We start from the raw sequence: 22034 nt of genomic DNA on the forward strand, positions 1-22034 counted from the left end.
CATACATGTTTGTTATTACTTTTTCCCCTTAAAATTGTAATTAGCCAAAGTACCTGCTCCTGCTATATACCCGCTTTCTTTCTATTTAATGTACACTGCACTTCTCTGTCCCTCCCCTCTTCCCCCCTCACCCCCCCCCCTCTCTCTCTCTCTCTAATATTATAAAACAAAATATTTCTCACACGATCCATCAGTTACGTTTTTTGTAAAGTGCACAAAAAATGTTTGTATTCATCTTTAAGCAAAAGTTCTATTATTACGACCAAATATAATGAAACTAAGTTAGGGGCTTGCCTTTTGTACAAGCTTTGCTTTTTTTCGGCAAGACCCTCCGTTTTACTTTTAAATAAAAATGTCATCATAGGTAACTTTATTTATTGAATTGTGTTCCTTAAATATAAGATTATGTTATATATATTGTATTATGTCTTGCAGTATTTTCGACCTTGTTATGTTATGTTTATCATATTATGTACAATTTTTCCCAATTTTTATTGTGAAACGGAAATCAATAAATCAAATCAAATCAAATCAAATCAATTGACTCTATCTATATTCATTCGATTGTTTTTTTTTATCAAGACACTGTCCCCAAAAAGTATAGATAAAAATATTTGTGGTGGAGTGAAGACCATGTTATTCATACATCTTCCATTTTTTTCAATTTTTGCTTGTCATGATTTTTTCTCTGATTAATAAACCCTTTCCATTTTTTTTAGAATGGCCTCACTCCACCCCTGATGAACCCATCGGAGAACCGATGACTATATACCGCCAGGGTAAAGGGCCTCACGATTTTTGAAGAGGGGGGGGGGGGGCTGGAATTTTTTTTTTTGGGGGGGGGGAATATGACAAGCCAAAAGATAAAAGGCTTTCACTTCAAAATGAGACAAAAAGTAGACCCCTCCCCAAAATAAAGAAGTAAATAAATAATATCAGGTTTTTGCTCGAATGTGATTTTGGTCCCACCGTTTTTCCTACGTTTTGATTTTAGCATACCATTTTTTTTTATTCCATGCGGGGGCCCTGCTTGTGGTATACGAAGCACCCCGAAAACCTTGGGTACGTGCTCACCCCGGCATATGTAGCTTAGAATGTATATCCTTTAGGCATTATGATATATGCACTGACCTTTTTATTTGAAAGATGCATGGTATTAGAATAAGATAATTAAGATTTGGCTCATATCTGAATAGAGCACCGTACATTAACACCAACAACAATAATACCTTGGTCACATTTGTTCTACGGCGGCCGTACGGCGAGTCGAAAACAGTCGTTTTATTCATTTTTATTCAAACCACCTATGTAGCTGGTACCAAAAAAAATGTTAAAACGGCCGTTTTCGACTCGCCGTACGGCCGCCGTAGAACAAATGTGACCAAGGTATTAAAGGGGAATCCAACCCCAATAAAAACTTGTTTTTATAAGAAAAAGAAAAATCAGACAAGGTGATAGGTGAAAGTTTGAACAATATTGGACAAACAACAAGAAAGTTATGAATTTTCAAAAGTTGTAAATATTGGTAATCCCTATACTCATGGAGACTTCAAATTGGCCGCATATGGGATGTCATAGTGATGTAAGGCAAGGACTACTCTTCCATGTACTCCAATACATATTATGGCTAAAATGTCATTTTTCCCAAAAGTTTTATTTCAAATTATATTTTTCTTTCATGAGGACATTAAACAATATACTACCCGGGATATATTTAGACTACTGCCCCAAAGGAATGGGTACTTAAGAGAAAACTACTAATCCCTGATAATAAAGTACATGGGCTATGGGAAAGTTGTCCTTGCCCCTTGTTATAATTTACTTACCAAGTTGCCAATTTGAAATCTACATACTATTAGTGATCTCAATTTTAAGGCAGCTATAACTGTTTTATTGCTTGTCCGATTTCTCTCAAACTTTCACCATTCTGTTTAATTTATTTTTCTCCTTCCCAACACAACATTTGATGGCCAAGGCTGGATTCCCCTTTAATACCCCAGCACCAGTTTCTCAAGGCCAGGGTATTATCATGGAGCTATTATGGTATTATTATAAAATGAGCGATGTATGGGCCTAAAACAATGATCTTCTAGATCTCGCGCTCTCGCTCCTGATGAAAACAAACGCGCCCCCGGCACACGCCCCTGACACACCCCTTTTTTTTACTGGATGCATGTGATTATCACCCTTTCTATATACGCGTGCATTATATTTTTGTATTCAAATTTTATTTTCCATTTGAATTTGTATGCGTGATTAAAAATTGAGCCCAAATAGGAGGGAGGGGGGACGGGGGTTATAAAACTAACTAACTGATGGGAAATTATATTGTCGTTTGAAAGCTCTTTAATTTTCATTGATTTTTTTTCTTAAATCTCTGTTTTTTGTTTTTTTTGTTATTGTCTGTGACATGTATATTATTCATGTTGTGTAAAGCTGTTTTATGTTTGTCTTATTATTTGAAGAGAGTTGGGATATTTTTTTCACTTGAACCTAATTGCATGGCCGGGCCTCTTAATTGGAAATGGTGAGTTTAAATTGTTTAAATTCTTCAATGTCATGACATTCTCTCTTCCACATACTGATGTTACGAGGTATCGATCTTGTTCTGATTTGTCATTAAAAAGAGATAAACATGCAAAAAAGGCCCAAATTCAGTGAAGGCTTCAGTAAGTTATAGTTGTGCTTGACTTTGACCTGACTTTCAGCTGGGTCATTCATAACTTCCGTAATTAACCATGAGCAATTGTTACGTCATGTGCGTGCGCTCCTGAACAATCTGCGCTTCATGCGTGCGTCAAATACATTACGTACATAATGCAATGCCAACTTAACTTGTTATGTAAATAATACGACTCGTTTCTAAATTACAATTTTGCTTATTTCATACGGAAAGGAGAGCGAATAAATCAGGAAAATGATGAAGTCAGTACGATTCGTGGACAGGCTACAGAATACAATATTCCAAAAATCAGTTACATTGCGGTAAGTAGGCCTGGATCATTTTTTAAATGTGTCAACTGTCAACTTGAGCATGTTGAGCACAGTGTCACTGATGACTACCGCCGTACCGGTACCGTACCGTATTGTAAGATCAGTGATGCCATGTTGAGTGAGCTGAGGTACCGGTACCGTAAAGTAGGCGAGTGAATGTCGACCGTACCACCGGCGAACTGGAAAGTGTGTACCGTAGCCTAGGAGTAGGAGTAGCGTTACCGGTACGAAGTCGAAGCTGAGCTGATTGCGTTCCTCAAAGCAGACACAATAAAATACATGCAAATTCATCTTCTTCTTCCTCCGCTGATCCCGGAGATCTACAGATGGTTCCCACTTAATAAGTGTATTCGCTCGTTAAATTGGCTGAAATAATTCTATGAATCTTAATTGCCGAATGAATAAGCCCCCCCCCCCCCCCCCTCTCGGCCCTGCTCGGGCTCAATTTTTAATTTTATTTTGTTGTTGACGTTGTGGACATTGTCATGAATTTGATGATCGAGGATCGGATTGCACTCAACTCGGGGGATCCAGGGTTTTCCAAAAGAGGGAGCACAAAAAAAAGATCTTCACCTAAAATTGAAGGGTCATTTCGTCCGCGAAGAAATTGACGAGAAAAAAAAAAGCTTTTCACCTAAAATTGAAGATCATTTCGTCCAAGGAAAATTTGACAAGCAAGAAAAGTAAATAAAAATAAAAAGGTCCTCACTTTTAAGGGGGGGGGGGTACACTTAAAAAAAATGGTATATATTTGCATTACAAGTTTTGATTATGGCTTTCAAAGGGGGGGGGGCATGGGCCGGCTGTGCCCCCCCCCCTCCCCCGGATTTGACACTGGATCCAGGTGCCCATTTTTCAACACTGCCATGCCATAAGCCTAACTTCTTGACTAGATAGTAAGCTACTTGTCGCCTAACCGTTTCTCGAAGACCTTGCCAAGATCGGGGACAACAACCTGACTAAATTTATGACATCTCTGACCCTGTCACAACTTCTTTCGCAATGACATAGTGGAACCACTAAAAAGTAAAATGCAAAAAAGTGCCTCGAAATTGGAGCACTATAATCTTAGACTTATGTAATCAATTATAAAATCAGTGAATAATGACAAAGTTCTTTTTTTTATTTTACCAAATTCAGGTCTGGAGCTGCAGCATGGAACCAGATTCATCAGCGTCAAAAGGCTTCGGCTGCCCAGCCGCAAGAAACAGCTCAGACCACTTCTCCCAGACCAGAGGTGGGTTCAGTATTTGATCTTTCTTTTATTTATTTTTTCTAACAATACATTTGTTACACTCGTAATTGCAGTGGCAGGGGTAGGGGCAAATTTTGTTTTTATTCAAGGATATTTTATCTGAAAATCTTTGTTCATTCAGTATATTGCATTTTCTATATTTGTCAATTCAAACAATATACTGCCAATTTGTTCAAGATCTATATTTTAACTTTCCCTATCTTTTTAGGAAACCAAATCATTTGTAATGGGTCTTTTCAGAGGTCAGATCAACCCTGCAGAAGTGTTTCCCTATCCTGAAGGTATGTTCATATATTTATTTAGTTTCATGAATAATATTTTCTTGACTCAAATCCCAGTGAATTCATGTATCAATACAATTGGCATGTGGAGATTGGTTTATGGTACAGTTGAGGCCAGAAGTTTGCATACACCCAGGAAATTCGAAGAAAAGTTGACACGTGCCAAACATCATACAATTTACTGTATCTTATAAAATATTTGTGCTATAATGACGATTTTGATATCAAACAAATGAGTATGTCATGCCCCTTAATCACATTGCTTTGTTATCAGGAGCTGAAAAATATCTCATTCTCCCCCCCCCCCCAAATCTTCATATTTTAGACAAATGAAAATAACTTGACAAAAACATTTCATATTTGTGCTAGTTACATATACTTCTCAATACAAACATTTCAGATTACACTTTTTTTTGTTCAGTGGTGACATATCATGATAGAAAATGTAATATAAATCATAGATTTGATATTTATATATTTCTATGAAACAATGTTTGAAAATATAATGGCACAAATATTACCTTTTTTCTTCAAAGAAAATTTCATCTGAATTATACTTTATTCCCAACGGCATCCCAATCATGTGAAAGAGCTGAATACGCCCTTTCATTTGATACCAAATTTGTCATGGTAGTATATTTCTGAAGATACAGTAAATTTTACAATGTTTGGCAAGTGAACAAATTTCACTGAATTCCATAGGTGTATGTAAACTTTTGGTCTCAACCATAAGTTTATGACCCCCACACACTTAAAAATAAAGTAATGAGTCTAGGCTGTATCAAATGAATGATCCAAGGACCAAGGCTTCAAAAAAGCCTTGGCAGTAGGTACCCTTTTGACTAGCTTTTAAGATTGTTCTTTGCCCTTTTTTCCCAAATATTTGTTCTGTAATATTATAATGTTCCTTATCTATAGAAAGGGGGCCTTGGTCTAAAAATATCAGTATCATACAAAAAAAAAAAGGCATGAATTTAGGTAAATTGGAGAGAAAGTGTCATATTGAAGTAATGAAGACAGAGCTGTAGTGATATATATGAATATAACACTTACTAAAAAGTGTTATATTATTATAAGTATAATACAGGCATACAGGAAGGGAATATGAATAGGAGAATGATGATAATTCATTTTTCGGTTACGTAACATTTTCTCTGATTATATTTTCCACACAGTAATGAATGAAGAACAGAAAGCCACACTTGAAATGTTAGTGGACCCAACGCAGAAGTTTTTTGAGGTAAGTGTGGTTATTACCCCTTCTTATTTCTACATGGAAATCAATTACTTTTTAACCAACATACAGTATATGCCAGGGGTTCTCAAACTTTTTCTTTGAAGGGCCAGATGAGACTCCAAATAAACCTGAAAGGGCCAGGATGAAGTGGATTAGAAGAAAAAAATGTGCGCGAAGCGCAAAGACCCTTGCGGTCGGGGTCCTAGATGCTCTCCTGTGCAATCTGGCCCTATTTTGGGAGCATTTAATCCAACAAATTTATAACAGTTTCATATGGAACGCAGGCAAAATTAGAAAAGCTTTCAAAATACAGCGAGAGTCAATATTAATGATAACAAAATTGTAGTACTTTGTTAAAAGGAATCTAGATTGTACCTAAACATACCTGGTATTGGGGAGACAGATAATGTCTTGAAGTATCAATATTTTTTTAGTCAAAGTAGATTGAATAATAGAGCATGTCTGTCGTAGACTCTAACAAGGATGTCAGTCTCCTAGTCTCTTTCAATATGGGAAAAGTGACAGTCTGTCAACAACAAGTTGCTTGAACCTTGGCACAAAAGGTGTAATTGCCAGACGAAGGCACTGGGGCAAATGTTCACTGGTCAAGAAGGGGCCGCAGAAGCGGCGGGGGGGGGGGGGCTCCCCCCACTTGTTTTCCAAAACCATGTACAGAAACGTAAAAATTACCATATGATTGTGATTTTTTGCATGGCCAGCCCCCCACCCCCTCCCCCACTTTGAAAACCGTTCCACGGCCCCTTTCAAGGTACTTCGGTATGGGTTAGTTCTTTAAAATGTTCATTGTGGAAAATGCACTTTCGCACCTGTATGTAGATCCAAACATGGTGAGAACAGCGCTGGTCATCTAATAAGAAAATAGATCGAACAGACAGAAAAGACTCCACTAAACTTTGTTTAAAAGTCAAATTTCTTTGACTGCTATTACTTTTATTACGGTTAGGTCTACATGGAAACACAATGTAATCATATTGAGCTATGTTTCATATTGTGACTTAAAAGTGATTAAAAAACCCAACAGAGTCTTGCGGGCCGGTTGAGAAGCTCCGCGGGCCGGATCCGGCCCGCGGGCCGTAGTTTGAGAACCCCTGGTATATGCTGTGTTTGCAAATAAAGAGGAATGCTTGCCAATGTCAGCCACACTTTATAGGCCTTTGCCTTTGAATCGATTAAGTCACTTAAGTCTTCTAGGGACAGACTTAAGTTTAGCAGCCTAGCTTCCGGATCTTTCCCTGTTTAAAACTCAGAAAGATTGATTTCTGTGGAAACTTTGGTTGATGAACATCAACGTGTACATGATGGACAGGATCACATCCGTGGGCCCATTGTAGGAAAGTTACTGTTGTGGTAACTTTGTTATTCAATGGTGACTACCATGGTAACGATGCTCAACATCCAATCAGAATCAAGGAATCTGTTAAAGGTGCCATTGGTTGGCAGAGTTATTATAACAGAAACTTTTATGCAAAGGGCCCTGGTGGAGACAAACAAACTTTGTGATTATTATGATGTATTGGATGCTAATGGAAAGTCAATAATATGAACAAGATGAAGAATCATTGATCTTGAACTTATTTATACCTATGGACTCCTTTTCTTAACTTAACAAATCAAATTCAAGAGTCATCAGGCATTGTGGATAAAGCAAGAGTTCATTGACTTGCTCCGTATCTCCATCATGGTTCTGATTTGAAGCTTTTTATTTAAATGAATCGCATGAACAGACCTGCCAACCAGTACATTTTAGCCGTATTTAGTATGTTTTTGCAACCATAATACGGCAGTACGTTTTTTTTTTTTTTTTAAACTAAATCGTAATTTATTGAGAAAAATAATCTCTATATGTCTCTATTTCATAAAAAGTGCACAAATATGGTTATTAGATCAATGTAATTTCAGGTAACTTGTTTTTTTTTTCAATCATTTTGTTCAAACCAGGGTGAAGATATACACATGTATGTTTTAATGTTGTTTTTTTCATCTGCAAGAGCAGTGCGCATTTTAGCTTGCATGCAGCTTGAGCGCCGCGATGAGCGAGTGCGCCAAGCATTTTATTATGAAATACACTTTTTTCGGGAAAAATACAGTTTTTTTAATCACAGAATACAGTTTTTCATTCCCAGAGGTTGGCAGGTCTGCATGAATGTTCTTCCTCATTCATGAATTGTAAGATTTTAGGCATGCATGAAGTCCAGACCTACTTTACCTAAGATTTACTGGTACCCTGTAGGATGTTCACTTTGAATACTCTTGAACATACTGGTACTGTCAGACTGTCCCCCACTAAGTCAGGAATCATCACATCCTGTCAATAGTGCTGGTATGATTGAAATCACATTGGCCAAAATAAATTCACAAAAAGAGGTTAAAAAACCATGAGGGGGTATAGATAGATGGACTATGATTTGATATGAATTCAAGTAAAGTGAGAAAGTTTCAATAATAGGATTTGGAGCACACTTTTCTTTTTTGCAAAGGGCTCTGAATTAAGCACTGTCATTTCATACACAAAATCTGCATCTATAGTCCATGTACCCCTCCTGGTGGGTGTTTCATAAAGCTGTTCGTAAGTTAAGAGCGACTTTAAGAACGACTGGTGATCCTTTCTTGTGGTAAATGATATATTCATTGGCGATGGTTAAGTGCCTAAGAAAGGATCACCAGTCGTTCTTAAAGTCATTCTTAACTTACGAACAGCTTTATGAAACGGCCCCCTGGTTCAAAACCTCTTCATAGTCTGCAGGCTCAGACTCTGATTAATACCATTGATCAACAAATGGGTCTAGATATAAGTCTACTGTATATTGTAAGTTCTAACTTCCTGTGTTAATAAGTTTATCAGGCCACACAGTTCCATTCACCCCCAATGGGGCAATTATAATGTTTTTACACTTGCAAGATAATATGTATGTTCTGAAAATCATATTCAAAGATATTGCTTTTACATATTTTTTACTGTTGATGATTAGGGGACATAATGCAGTGACCACTACTGATGAGTTTGATGGTACATGTACCAGAATCTCAATACTTAAAAAATAATCTTCTTGAAGTGATATAAAAACTCAGGTGTGCATTTTGACCAAGTTTTCCATACCCTTTTGTATTTGCTATTATATTATTCTTCAAGTAATATGTGTACAGGAGATAATTGTGCAAACCAAAGATAAGATATAACCTTGGCTGTCATTGCCAGGTACTATACACGCTATGTATTTGCTAAGAGATGAATTTGAAGTGCCGGTAGGTGTGTGTCATAATGAACTTTTCAAGGGGGTGTTTGTGGCCGTTGTTCATACATGTAGCAGCCGCATTGAAGAGACTACATGTAGATAAGTACTTTTAAACTGTACTATTTTCATCAATACATGTACATGACTTTATTTAAATACAGGCCTACATGAAACATAGGGTTGTTTTTAACAACAAAAAATAAATAAATGTAGTACATGTTCATGTTTCTCATTTCTGAGATTTATGAAATGAGATCTTTTGGATATTTGAAACCTTTAATAGGGCCAGGCCTCTTTCACAGTTGGTCGGCTTGTGGATTGCGGGCACTTGGTCATAAACTAATTGTGAAAGCCAATTAAAATCGGTACCATTAAAGAGGAATGGGAATAATGAAATAGGGCATTGATATTCCTACCCCATCAGAAAAGAATAATGAAGTAATGATGAAATATAAAGTTCAAGAAATAGAGAAAAAACTTTGTTTATCACACTACGTTATGGATTTCCCTTCGAAATTCTGAGGTAGAATGAGAAATAGCCTATTGCAAGATGCCACAGTATTCTTTTATTCTTCTCTCTCTTCTTACACTGTGGTGCATCATGCTACCTGTTCCTGTAAATGTAATCAAAGACTCTAAATGCATGAGTTGACTGAAAGTGTGTGATTCCCTTTCAGATATAATATGAACATTTTCAAACATATTTCTAGTACACTCTCATAATACTATTGAACATCTCTTGCACAGCTTTGTCCTATGCAGAGTTCAAACAGAATTTACATTTATCATTTGTGACATGTTTGAAATACAATTGTATGCTTTATATTGCTTTGCATTTATCAGTATTAATTAACATTTTTTCTTCAAGATGTCAGGTTTGATTGAATTTGCACCTCTTTTGTGCGTACATGTACGTTCTGATATTTAAAGGTCAAGTCTACCCCAGAAAAAATGTTTATTTGAATAAATAGAGAAAAATCAAACTAGCATAACGCTGAAAATTGGATATGGGGGAAACAAAAATTGGATATGAAATAAGAAAGTTATGACATTTTAAAGTTTCGCTTATTTTTCACAAAACAGTTATACATGCAAATGCGACAGTCGAATATGTCCTCCACTCACTATTTCTTATGTTTTTTATTGTATGAATTATACAATATTTCATTTTTTACAGATTTGACAATAAGGATCAACCTGACTGAACCATATACATGTAGTAAACAATGCTAATTCCACTGATCAGGGTGGAATTAATCATTACAGTTTCACTAGCTTGACAATGAGGAGAAAATTAGAATATGTCATATTTCATGTAATGAAATAGTGAGTGGATGATGTCATCAGTCTCCTCATTTGCCAAGCGACCAGGATGTACATATAACTGTTTTGTGAAATTAAGCGAAACTTTGAAATGTCCTAACTTTCTTAATTTACATCCGATATTGATGAAATTTTCAGTGTTATGCTTGTTGGATTTTTCTCTTTTTATTCAAATAAACTTTTTGTCGGGGTGGACTTGTCCTTCAATTAACACAAAATGTTTATAACCTTTCAATCTTGTCTCTCAAGGTTTATTAATGTGTGAACTGCTTACAAAAAAACAATGTAATGCACAAATATTTTTAAAACCATGCTTTCGACCAGAAAACAGAAGAATAGACTCACTGGTATACCCATATACACTTTGTTGCAGGAAGTCAATGATGCCCAGAAGAATGACACTTTGGAAAAGGTGGAAGACCACACAATGCAGGGCCTTCGGGAGATGGGGGCATTTGGGCTTCAGGTCTCCACTGATCACGGTGGACTGGGAATGACCAACACACAGGTAGGTCTAAGAATTGTAGTCATGGCTGCTTGGTCTATGATTCATTGGTCTTATTCCTAATACAAGCCACACATTGCAGGGTCTTCGAAACTTAAATTTGGATTTGATGTGCCCATTGCCTTGGTGGGCTAGGAATGACAACTAAATTAGCCCTATTAAAGATGGGGTTCATAGCCACATGGTGTATTACTATTTGTCTGATGTCCAACACCTTTGTAGACAAAGTTGTTTTGGTTTATTCAGACCACACAGTGCAGGCTCTTCAGGAGAAGGGGGCCTTTAGGTGCCCAATGATCTCGGTGGCCTTGGTATGACCAACACTAAGGTCCATGGTAGGTCTAAGAATGGGTTGATACCCAATACTATATAACCCATTTCTATTTCCTTGATTGCTTGACACCTTATCAGATAAAGCAGTTTGATTAATACAGAGACCATATAATGCAGGGAATCTGTGGAGGCAAGACATCTCTGAAGGAGTCAGAATAGCAGTAACATTTACAACTCAATTATTCAAATTCATGTAACAAGCATTTTATTTTATCTGCAAGTAGTCCACATGTAGGTTACTCATTTCATACAGTTTTATTCAACACAAAGCTGTGAGTGAACATATACATGTACAAGCTGTGTTTCTTATCTGATTTGCAGTATGCTCGTCTTGTTGAAATCGTTGGCGAGTCTGACCTGGGCGTCGGCATCACCCTCGGTGCCCACCAGTCTATCGGCTTCAAGGGAATCCTTCTCTATGGCTCCCCAGAGCAGAAGGAGAAGTACCTCCCTACACTGGCCTCTGGAGAGAAGATGGCTGCCTTCTGCCTGACTGAGCCCGCCAGTGGTTCTGACGCAAGCTCAATCCGCACTCGAGCGGTCCTCAGCGACGACGGCAAACACTTCCTCCTCAATGGAAGCAAGATATGGTAAGTCACAGGCAATTGTATCAATCCACTATTGTCCCTATACCCTTTTGACATGCCTCTCAATGAAAAATTATGGCACTGATGGCTTTCCATATTGATAATTAAGTGATTTTTTTGTGTGACTGACTCCAGGATTATTAAACTGTATGGTATTATGATTCTCTGGTCATGTCACAATGTCTTTACACTCCCCTGTCATGTATACCATGACACAGTGACCTCACATTGACCCCCTGTGCAACACACAGGTGCCCCACAATGACTCACAGGTGTTTTCCTATCTGTTCTGGTTTGTAGGATCAGCAATGGAGGTCTGGCCGAAGTCTTCACCGTGTTTGCACAGACTCCTGTCACTGACTCAGAAGGCAACACCAAAGACAAGATCTCAGCATTTATTGTAGAGAGGTCCTTTGGGGGAGTCAGCAAGTAAGCAATCTGTGATTTCTAGTGTAGTGTTGGTGTTCATATTTATGTTTTTGTATGGATGTTGGTTTTGAAATTGGTGTCAAGTGTTGGTTATGGTGTTAGTGTTGTTGGTTTTGGTGTTGGTGACAGTGTTTGTATTAGTGATTCATAAACCTCAACTCTCATTTCTATATGTTTACTTTGAGTTCACACGTCAGATTTGACCTACACTGTAACCTACTTTTTATGACCCTTTCTTCCTTTCTTCCATATTATCAAGTCAGCCAATAAAATGATCATAAAAATCCCCCAAACTACATGTAATTCTTCAAATTCGTCACCATTCTCTTAATATGACAGTACAGCGCATATCCGTAATATTGGCTTTCTTCTCACAGAATACCTTTGACCTTAAAAAAATTTTGAACAATCACATTCGATTCACAGGTCATCTGCACAGCTATTGTATTGTCTTTCATTGTGTTACATTATGTAAGCTCGAACAGCAAAGCAAAATCTGTGTAAGAGTGGAAGCCATTAATCCTTAAAAAATCTATGAAAACATACATGCACTTACGTCGCTGTTTGGCTCATATGATTCTTCAAACATTAAAATAATATGACATATTTGATACTCACAACATTGGCTTGTCCAAAAATAGCTCAACAACACAGCGAGAAATCTAATATTTCACGGCATTATTGTTCCCCCCACAAGGCGCCCTTTAATGGCCAACTTGTTAGAAAGCAAATCTGGTATTAAGCCGGTTATGACATCCCTGCAACTTTCCTTACATTGACTAATGCAGGGATGATTTACAATACTACTCACATTCAACCAGCAATTCAAGTGTGATTTTTAGTTACTTTTTAATCTTTGTTATTACCCCCCTGATATATGAATTGCAATAAATTTTTACCCCTCCTTTTTCCTTGGTAAACCAGAAGTGGAGGATTGTTTAGTCACAATCTTTGTGAAACACCCCCCGATATATATTAATTTCAACCTTTGTTCACCCCTTCTCTCATTCAGTGGCCCTCCTGAGAAGAAGATGGGTATCAAGGCTTCTAACACAGCTGAGGTCTACTTTGAAGACGTCAAGGTTCCTAGAGAGAATCTCCTTGGTGGTGAGTCCCATTCGTTGATTTTTTTTTCAAATGTAAAAGAACAGTTAAATAGATAATTCTTGTTTAAAAAAGATCTGTGCTTTGTGTTGTTGGTTCATACAGATACAAAACAGCTGGAAAGGGGAAATTTGGGCAGTCACACTTTTATGATATCTGTATTAAACTGAAAAATCCTTTAATTTCTCTGCTGGGGACAATAATTGAGTTTTTCCCAGTTGCTTACAGTATATAACATGTATAGTAAATGAACTAAAATTGGTATGACATTTGTACATTTGATATTGTTTTTTTAGACGAAATTTTTTATGGACTTAATTTTTACAATGCATCTAAGGCTCAGGAAACAATTGGGACCAATCTAGGGAGCATTTCACAAAACAAATTGTCTCTTATTCTTCATCGAGTCTTGTTATAAGCTACCAAAATCCCAGCATCTGATTGGCTCAGAGCAAATTTTTTAGTAAAAACTTAAAAGACAAGATGCTCCCTGTGAGTGTATTTTAGAAGCCTGTTCCAAGCTGGTTCAGTTTATTTATTAGCTTGTGATCGAATCCATTTAGTCGTTTTGCAGGTTTCGCCAAAACATGCCTATAAAGTGGTATGAATGGTGGTGATTTTTTACCTGATTGCTAAAAAAGCATGAATGCTTGTAAGCAAACAACCAGAGGACCGACAGCTTAAATTCCTCTGAGGGACCTGGTAATGAGGATAAATGCCTTGCCAAAGGGCAATAGCGCACCAAGTGGGATTCGAACCTGGGTCAGCGGATACGAAACCCTCGCTCTACTGACTAAGCTATTGCGCCTCCAGTATGTTGTTTCCATTTGAGTGTAAATTACTTTATTCTTTCTTACAGAGGTTGGAGAAGGATTCAAGGTAGCCATGATGATTCTGAACAATGGACGATTTGGAATGGGTGCTGCACTGGGTGGTACCATGAAAGGCCTCATCAAGAAAGCTGTAAGTCTTCTCTGAAATTTATTCTTAGTTTTAGTTTTTTTTGTTTTGTTGCGTTAGCTGTTGACTGCAGGATGAAAATTGGCATGCATGCTGCCTGTGATGTACATGTCATTTCCAAGAATGACCTCTTACTTTTTCACAAAACAATGTAATAATATATATATGTGAATTCCGGCTTAAGATTGGGTTTATATTGGATTTGTTTGTACATGAAATCACATTTTTCAGCAATTTCAATCTTTCATACTGGCACAAAATTATGCATAATTTCATCACCACAGAACCCAGGGGTTGAAAATATTGTCACAAAAGATGCAAGATTTGTTTAAATGTTAGGGCCACTTCTGTTGTGAAAAATCTATTGCAAAAAGCTGTAGGTCTGATTCAGCCCCCTCCTCCCATTACAGAGTATCCTTGTATCCATTTTGTGGGTATTAGCTGATTCAGATGTGTAACACAGTGACAAATTCATCTATTGTACTTTCCATTTAGGTTGAGCATGCAGCAGGTCGCAAGCAGTTTGGGTACACCATTGACTCATACGGCGCCATCCAGGAGAAGTTAGCCCGTATGGCTATGATGCAATACGTGAATGAGAGCATGGCCTACCTCCTCTGTGCCAACATGGACTCGGGTTCTAAGGAGTTCCAGCTTGAAGCCGCCATCAGCAAGATTTTCGCATCGGTGAGTTGGTCTTCTCATTCCATGCCTGTAGCAACGGTTAGTCGTTCAATGACATTTTAGTGAACATCTTGACTTTTATGGACAGTACTGTGTAGTAGGGATATGTATTATGGGATAATTACGGTTCATTCCTTCATCCTGTTTCGACTCATGCAGGAATTAGCCATGATGTTTTCATGTAGTGATATTGAATGTGTTGAAGTGTTGTACCATCTAAAGATTTTTTTTGCTGATGATCTTTCTTTCAGGAGGCAGCATGGTTTGTTGCAGATGAAGCCATCCAAGTTTGTGGAGGAATGGGATTCATGAAGGTGAGTACTAAATCAAGGGTGATTCATAAAGGTTGAAGCGTGTCTGAAATTCGTGCATAGAATACTAGTTGCGTTTGGTAATTAACACATCACCACTTCGGTCAGATTATGCTCCTTTATTTTTAGAAGATTAACGCTACTGCTTATTGATCAATGAAATTAGACATCCTATATCATGTGCATGTTGACACTCACACATGATTTTCAGTCGAACGTGACTCCGTACGAAACATCCCAGAGAACCAATAGATTCCTCTCTGAAGGACCTGGTAGGTGTTTCATAAAACTGGTGATCCTTTCTTGCGGTAATTGGTATACACCAAATTTTCACTGATGTTGATTTAGTGCATAAGAAAGGATCACCAGTCTTTCCTAAATTCGCTTGTAACTTACAAACAACTTTAGGAAACACGCACATGTAAGTATTCATGTGTTATAAAAGGGCACTTGTACGTAGGCATGGGTTACGATCCCTGCTAAGTTATACAGGGATGTGAGAGTTCAGATTTTTATCTAATTTTAGATATTTTTGTCGTTTTGATTTTCAGCTTAATTTCAGCTTATTTTTGGCTTTCCTCTGTACAAAAAGTATGGGAGCTCTTTCTATTTCAGACTTTTTCTACAAGTTTCAGCTTTTTTCAGATCTTTTTATTTGTGACCACTCACACCCCTGGTTATACATCACTTTACACATGAATGGTGACCTGTTTTGTCTCTATGAGATGCCCCAATATGATTTTTTTTTTACAACCCTGATCAAATTTGGACAAATAATTTTTCACAGAATTCAATATAAAAATGGATTAAAGGTGATGTAAAACAGTACACATCGTTTTCTTTATTTAGGATTATGGATTAGAGAGAGTGATGCGTGATCTTAGGATCTTCAGAATCTTTGAAGGGACCAACGACATCCTGAGACTCTTTGTATCTCTAACAGGATTACAGGTGAGTAGCTAAGATGCTTTTGTATACTTTGCCATTTTCGACAGATACCCGGTAGTTGTTATCAATGCAGAATTACATTAATTGTTTTAAGTTTGTGAAATTGTAGCATGTGATTGGCAAACTTATTTCCAGTTTGGTTACATAATTCTTACTAAACAGAGCTACAGGCTTTGTTTCTCTTACAGGACTCCCATGCTCCCAACCCTATGGTAGCCCATTTCTGCATGAGGACCTTCGAAATGAATAATCAACCACAAATATGTTTGTATTTTTTCTCAATCATTTCTTCCAGAGCGCCGGCAAACACCTGCAAGGATTACAGAAAGCCATGCGCAACCCTGCAGGCAACATTGGTGTGATTATGGATGAGGCAAACAAGAGAGCAAAGAGGTAAAAAAGAAAAGAAAAATTCTGTACAAGGCCTATTTTTCTCATCTGTTCGTACCAAAGCACTTATTGTTTCAAGTTCAGTAGGAATTGAAGGGGTTTTATTTTGAAATTTTAAGGTCTATTTTTTATTTTACATTCTGAGGACTAAATGCCCTTTGCCTCCCTTACATTTCGAGTAAAGATGGGAAGGCACTTACAGAGGGATATATCAAACCTATATTTCCACAGTCCTGATTGAATTGAATTTTACTGAAATGACCCGATAATCCAAGGCAAAATGTACAAGTTGTCATGTCAATATACATGTATGTGTTTTTTGTTTTTTTATAAAAGGGTGATAAAAGGGTCTTGACCTTTTAAAGTCAGTATATTATTAAAAAAGTGAGAGTGTAATTAAAAACATAAGTACTGAATCTTGAATCCTTTTTTAATTGATCATGTTTGATTATCAGGGCAACCATGTTTCATTTTAATTTGTATAAAGTATTTACTTCCTACTGCTGAACTAATTGTTTTTTCTGCTCTATATCTAAAATGTTTTTTCTTTTTAGCTGTTCAAAATACAAGATTTCATTCCTTTTTTTTTTACTTTTGTTATTTTTCTCATCTATTATGTCAAATTCTCTTAACTTGTGTGTTTCCTTTTATTTCTCATTTCATGACTTCTCCCTTGAATATTCATCTTATCTTTTCTCATGTCATCTTTTCTTCCTGTTCTGTTGTCGCTCATTCTTTGTGGGGATCAAAGGGGTTTGATGAGGTAATGAAATCAAAGCTTTGGAATAGTTTCAGTAATGTCAATTTTATAGGAGTATAACTTTCTAATATTACAAAAGTTTAGTGACTGTTATATTGTAATAATGGTAGTGGCTACTCATATATAGCTCACAGGTTCACATTTTGGTGCTCATGGCGCTTCAAGAAAGTCAATATATGCTTGATCAATAATTGAAATAAAATAGACAAAGCAATAAAATTCATATTAAAATTTTCCCGAACACAGTGATTTATCATTGATTTATTATTTGTTGATCACCATAAGAGCCTTCTCGGTAATGGATTTTTGTAATTGTATAATGAAAGATTTTTAAACACTTATCTTATCGATTTAGCTATTGTATATCATATTGTATGTCCTATTTGCAAAGAGTGTATCCCTACTCCTGATCACTCATTAGATATGGTGTTGTGCCATATGAAAAAATAAAAAACGTCAGAGACCTGGCTTTTTGATTTTCACTTTTCAGATTTAGGTTTTTCTCCTATTATAAAAGTTAATTGCAGCGTCTTTTCATTCTATCCTCATTTATTCCGTTACACTTAAACATTCTCATCCTAATCTGATTCATTGTTATAAAAATTATGTTATATGATTTCAAAATGAATTCAACCTTTGAATATATTCTTTATATTTATGTCTTTTTCCTATTTTTGAGGTTAATTGCATTTATCTCTTCATGTCATTTTTATCTTCTGCAATTCTGTTACACGTTCTCATCCTAATCCGATTCATTGTACTAACCATTCCATTGAATGATAAGTTTTGTTTTGTATCATTATATCACCATCATTTTCCATTGTTCTCATATCATAGGATGGTTGGAATCAGCTCTGGCCCCTCCCTGAATCAGTATGTCCATCCTGACCTTCAAGAATCTGCCGCCAAGGCTGCGACGTCCATCGAGGAGTTCGGTGTCGCCGTCGAAGGCCTCCTCGTCAAACACGGCAAGAAGGTCGTTGATAAGCAGTTCATGCTCTGGAGGTTGGCCGATGCATCTATTGACATCTATTCTATGATGGCCACTCTCTCAAGGTTAGTAAAGAAGCTGTTACACCAGGGGGGGGGGGGGGTGTTTCACAAAGATTTGAATTTGACTTTCTTTAAGTCGCACTTAATTCCCATTTGCTTGCTTTATATAACACGTCAGATCATCATAAGAGGATGTGTGCTATTGCATATTTATCAATGAGATTGTGGTTTAAACATGTGCACATCTGCACTAAAAATTAGTAAAATCACACTTAAAATCTTTGTGAAATATTTCTTGGACAATTCAGCCATTGTAAGCCTACAGATGTATTGCTATTTTTTTAAATCAAGAAATCTATTGTTCTTGATATTGAGAAATTTCAATTAAGAAATTACTGTTTTGTTTATAACAAATGACAATTCCTAATATCAAGAATCAATAATAAGTTATATGATTAAGTATTAAAATGGTTTGCCAAAGGGAGATCAATATCTGCTGACTAAAACATGCAGTTGTGACAATTAGCCCAAATCACGGACATACCATCCAAAAGGTGTTGTGGATCAACGGATAGTTTCAGTAGTTTTATTGTCAATTTAAAGCGATATAAGCAAATTTAAGTAGCAAACGACTATTATTTCTATGATGTTAAGAAATTGATTTGGTAGGCAACATCCATTCAATTCCCCATTCACATTGTCACGTAACAGGGTATCACGATCGCTCTCGGAAAATGCCGCATCCGCCGAACACGAGAAACAGATCTGCCAGCTGTGGTGCAGCGAGGCATCGGAGCGGGTCACGCGGAACCTCAAGACTCTTCGCTCCTCAGAATCAGCAGCCAACTTTGGCCGACTAGCGTCCATCTCACAGCAGCTCGTCCAGAATGGCGCTACAGTCCCGGAACACCCCCTCAAATGCTGATACCTACCCACTGATTGGATCGACACGCACAGCCAGCAAATATTTGAACACTTAGCATTATGTACATATCCTTGTTATATAATAGACTATTATGTTATGTATATTTACTATTGATATGAAGCATGAGCTATTTTTAAACATTGTTATACTAACTGGTCATCATTTATTTAAAGAAATACTTCCCAGAATACTCAGTTCTTCTTGATTGAATAATAATAATAATCATTGTTTACTAGAGGTAATTGATAATGTGTGTGATATATCAAATTTGATGAAGGTATATTGAAGTAAACCTATATTTGAATCAACGTAGCATTTTTTGATGAATATTAGAGAATTTAATATATTTTTGAAAGACATGAATTGATTATGAATCATGGATGAATTAATAAACCAAAATTGAAATTTTACTCAGAAATAAAGGAATACATATAACATGCAAAAATGAATTTGTTTTCTATGACCCTAAAGATGTAAAGTTATTTCTATTAAGTTGTTTAAAAGCTGGTGTTGAATGTTTTCTGTTGTCACAAGTATCACACTTGGTGTTGATAATCGACATGTGTTGTCCCTAATCACCACTATTCGTTTCTAATAATTTTGAAAATTGTAATTTCAAGAATGGCATTGGTGATCTTGAGCTCACGAACAGATTGAAAACATCAAGAGTAAAGCTTTTACAGTCACATTCACGATGAGGGGCAAACATCAGATCTTTGTTCATTAGAGTAATAAATTTATTCTTTGCTCTTTCATTTAAAAAAAATGTCATTTTAGCCTGTGCATTCTTTGTGATGTAACTTCAAGTGCAATTTTGCTTTCATCAGCCAGATTTTCTTGTGAGGTTGAGGCAAATGCGCGACATCGTATGGATTTGAACTATCAATGTGATCGCTATCATCTTAAGCTTATATAGTTGGAGCTCGGTTCGGGTTCAGCAGCCTCTTCCCTACTCCCAACACTAACACTATACATGACATCAATCATAATGGTTTATAATTACTAAAGTAACTTTAGTTGAAAATTTGACACTTGTGGAATTAAGTTGCTAGGATACAAAGGGAAACTAAACAAATTTCCAATTAAATTAAATCCTCCATTTTTGTTTTAATATCAAATATGTGTATGGTTCACTCTTTGGTACCATTTAATGGGATATATTGATTGGAGTGATTGTGCATACATTTTTACTGTTAACGGTGCAAGTGAAACAGATTTTGTGGAGTTTCATCAAAATTTAATCATTAATAGCTCAAGAGTAGGATGTTACACCCTGCTTCCGAATATAATTTAAGAATTAATAAAGTTAAAAGAATACTGGAATGAAAAAAATGGAGAGGATTGATTGTATTTTCTCTTTGCCAAATTGCATTCAAGTTAGCTGCGGTATGTATTTAATGGATCAAGATTTTAAGCAATTCATTTGAGTTTTCTCCTCCCTAATACCACAATATGATACTATGTAATTGCCTGATTTGTTAGAAGTGTATTTGTCATTTTTATTTATACATAATTAAATCATGTTTCTAAAGTGTATTCTTTTTATTATAAATGCTGCAGTGTTGTTCTTTAAAATGTAAAAGTTTAAGGCTTGAATGATCCTATATAGTCATTAAATGTTACACAAATAATGCACTGGGAAGTGTAGTGGTGGTGCAGTGCGCTGAGGGCATTTACAGTGGTTCACGTTTTATTTGCTACATTCTTAAATTGTTATTCATATTGTGTGAATCTTGTATAAAAGTTTTGAAAATGCAGCAATTACGGGTTTGCACTCTGGTATATGGAGCATTCAATGACGAAGGGTTAATAATTTAAAAACTTACTGATTTTCTGCGGCCCAACACAGTCATTTGGGTGGATTTTGTAAGACAAGCAGAAAATATGAAAGTGATGTTATCTTAATGCAGTGCAGTTCTCTGAATTAATCATGGAAATTTGTTATACATATTCATTTTTTTTTCATATCGCAAGCGGTTCTTATTTCAACGAAGTACTGACATAGGCATGCTTTGCCAAGCATACTGAAATATTCTAAGCCTGCACTTTCTTTTTAATGTTCGGGTAATAGTATGCAGCGCTTAAAAAAATTGTATTAAGCGCTATATAAATGTTGCATATTATTATTATTAATGCTTTCTGATAAACAAATATAGGTGTTTACTGGTCTCATTCTCCAGCCAGGTTAAAGGATAAACATATCTAGAAATCAACAAACTTCCTTTGTGGGTTACTTTAAACTTTGTAAATATGTCAGAAGTCCACTTTCAAATTACATTTAAAATCTTAAATACAACCGTCTACTGAAAGTTGTTAGATGGAGGCAGATTTTGCTGTTGGATGGCAGTTTACATGTGACAGGGTCTTTAAGACTGATAAGACATTGCAAAACTTGTGTAAAAAGTTCTGAAACATTACGGTATGTAAGACTTTACAGTCTAAGACCCTGCCCAAGGTTTGATAACATGAAGCTTGGCAATCGATTGTAGGGTTGATTTCTTAATGAATTGCATTGATCATTGAGCAATCATGAATATTAGCCCCATGGTCAATCCATAAGCTTCATGTTAAGGGGCCCATATATTTGCATACATTGGCAATAGTATTTATGGAGTGGTGTGCTTTCTGAGGAGTGATATTGTCAGTTTGGAAAGCAGTTTTACCTCTATGTAAATTTATATTGATATGAATGTCATGGGTTGTGATGGCATTTTTTAAAGAGATGTGTAATAAAATTCTAAAACTATCAAAGACAAGTTTG

The 22034-nt window shown here is 36.4% G+C and overlaps 1 protein-coding gene across 1 annotated transcript; it reads left to right on the forward strand.

Moving 5' to 3' along the window:
• The first annotated feature begins 2764 nt into the window (after positions 1–2764).
• On the forward strand, positions 2765–22029 carry LOC129279127 (very long-chain specific acyl-CoA dehydrogenase, mitochondrial-like). Its single transcript, XM_064110846.1, has 15 exons — positions 2765–2985; positions 4135–4231; positions 4458–4530; positions 5706–5770; positions 10718–10852; positions 11504–11772; positions 12070–12198; positions 13211–13305; positions 14162–14265; positions 14758–14949; positions 15198–15260; positions 16107–16208; positions 16501–16598; positions 18193–18411; positions 19060–22029. Exons 1-15 carry the CDS (start codon positions 2918–2920, stop codon positions 19271–19273), a joined length of 1923 nt encoding a protein of 640 aa, XP_063966916.1. The 5' UTR covers positions 2765–2917; the 3' UTR covers positions 19274–22029.
• The last annotated feature ends 5 nt before the right edge of the window (positions 22030–22034 follow it).

The sequence above is a fragment of the Lytechinus pictus genome, chromosome 16, assembly GCF_037042905.1.
Source record: "Lytechinus pictus isolate F3 Inbred chromosome 16, Lp3.0, whole genome shotgun sequence".
In the NCBI taxonomy this organism is placed as follows: domain Eukaryota; kingdom Metazoa; phylum Echinodermata; class Echinoidea; order Temnopleuroida; family Toxopneustidae; genus Lytechinus; species Lytechinus pictus.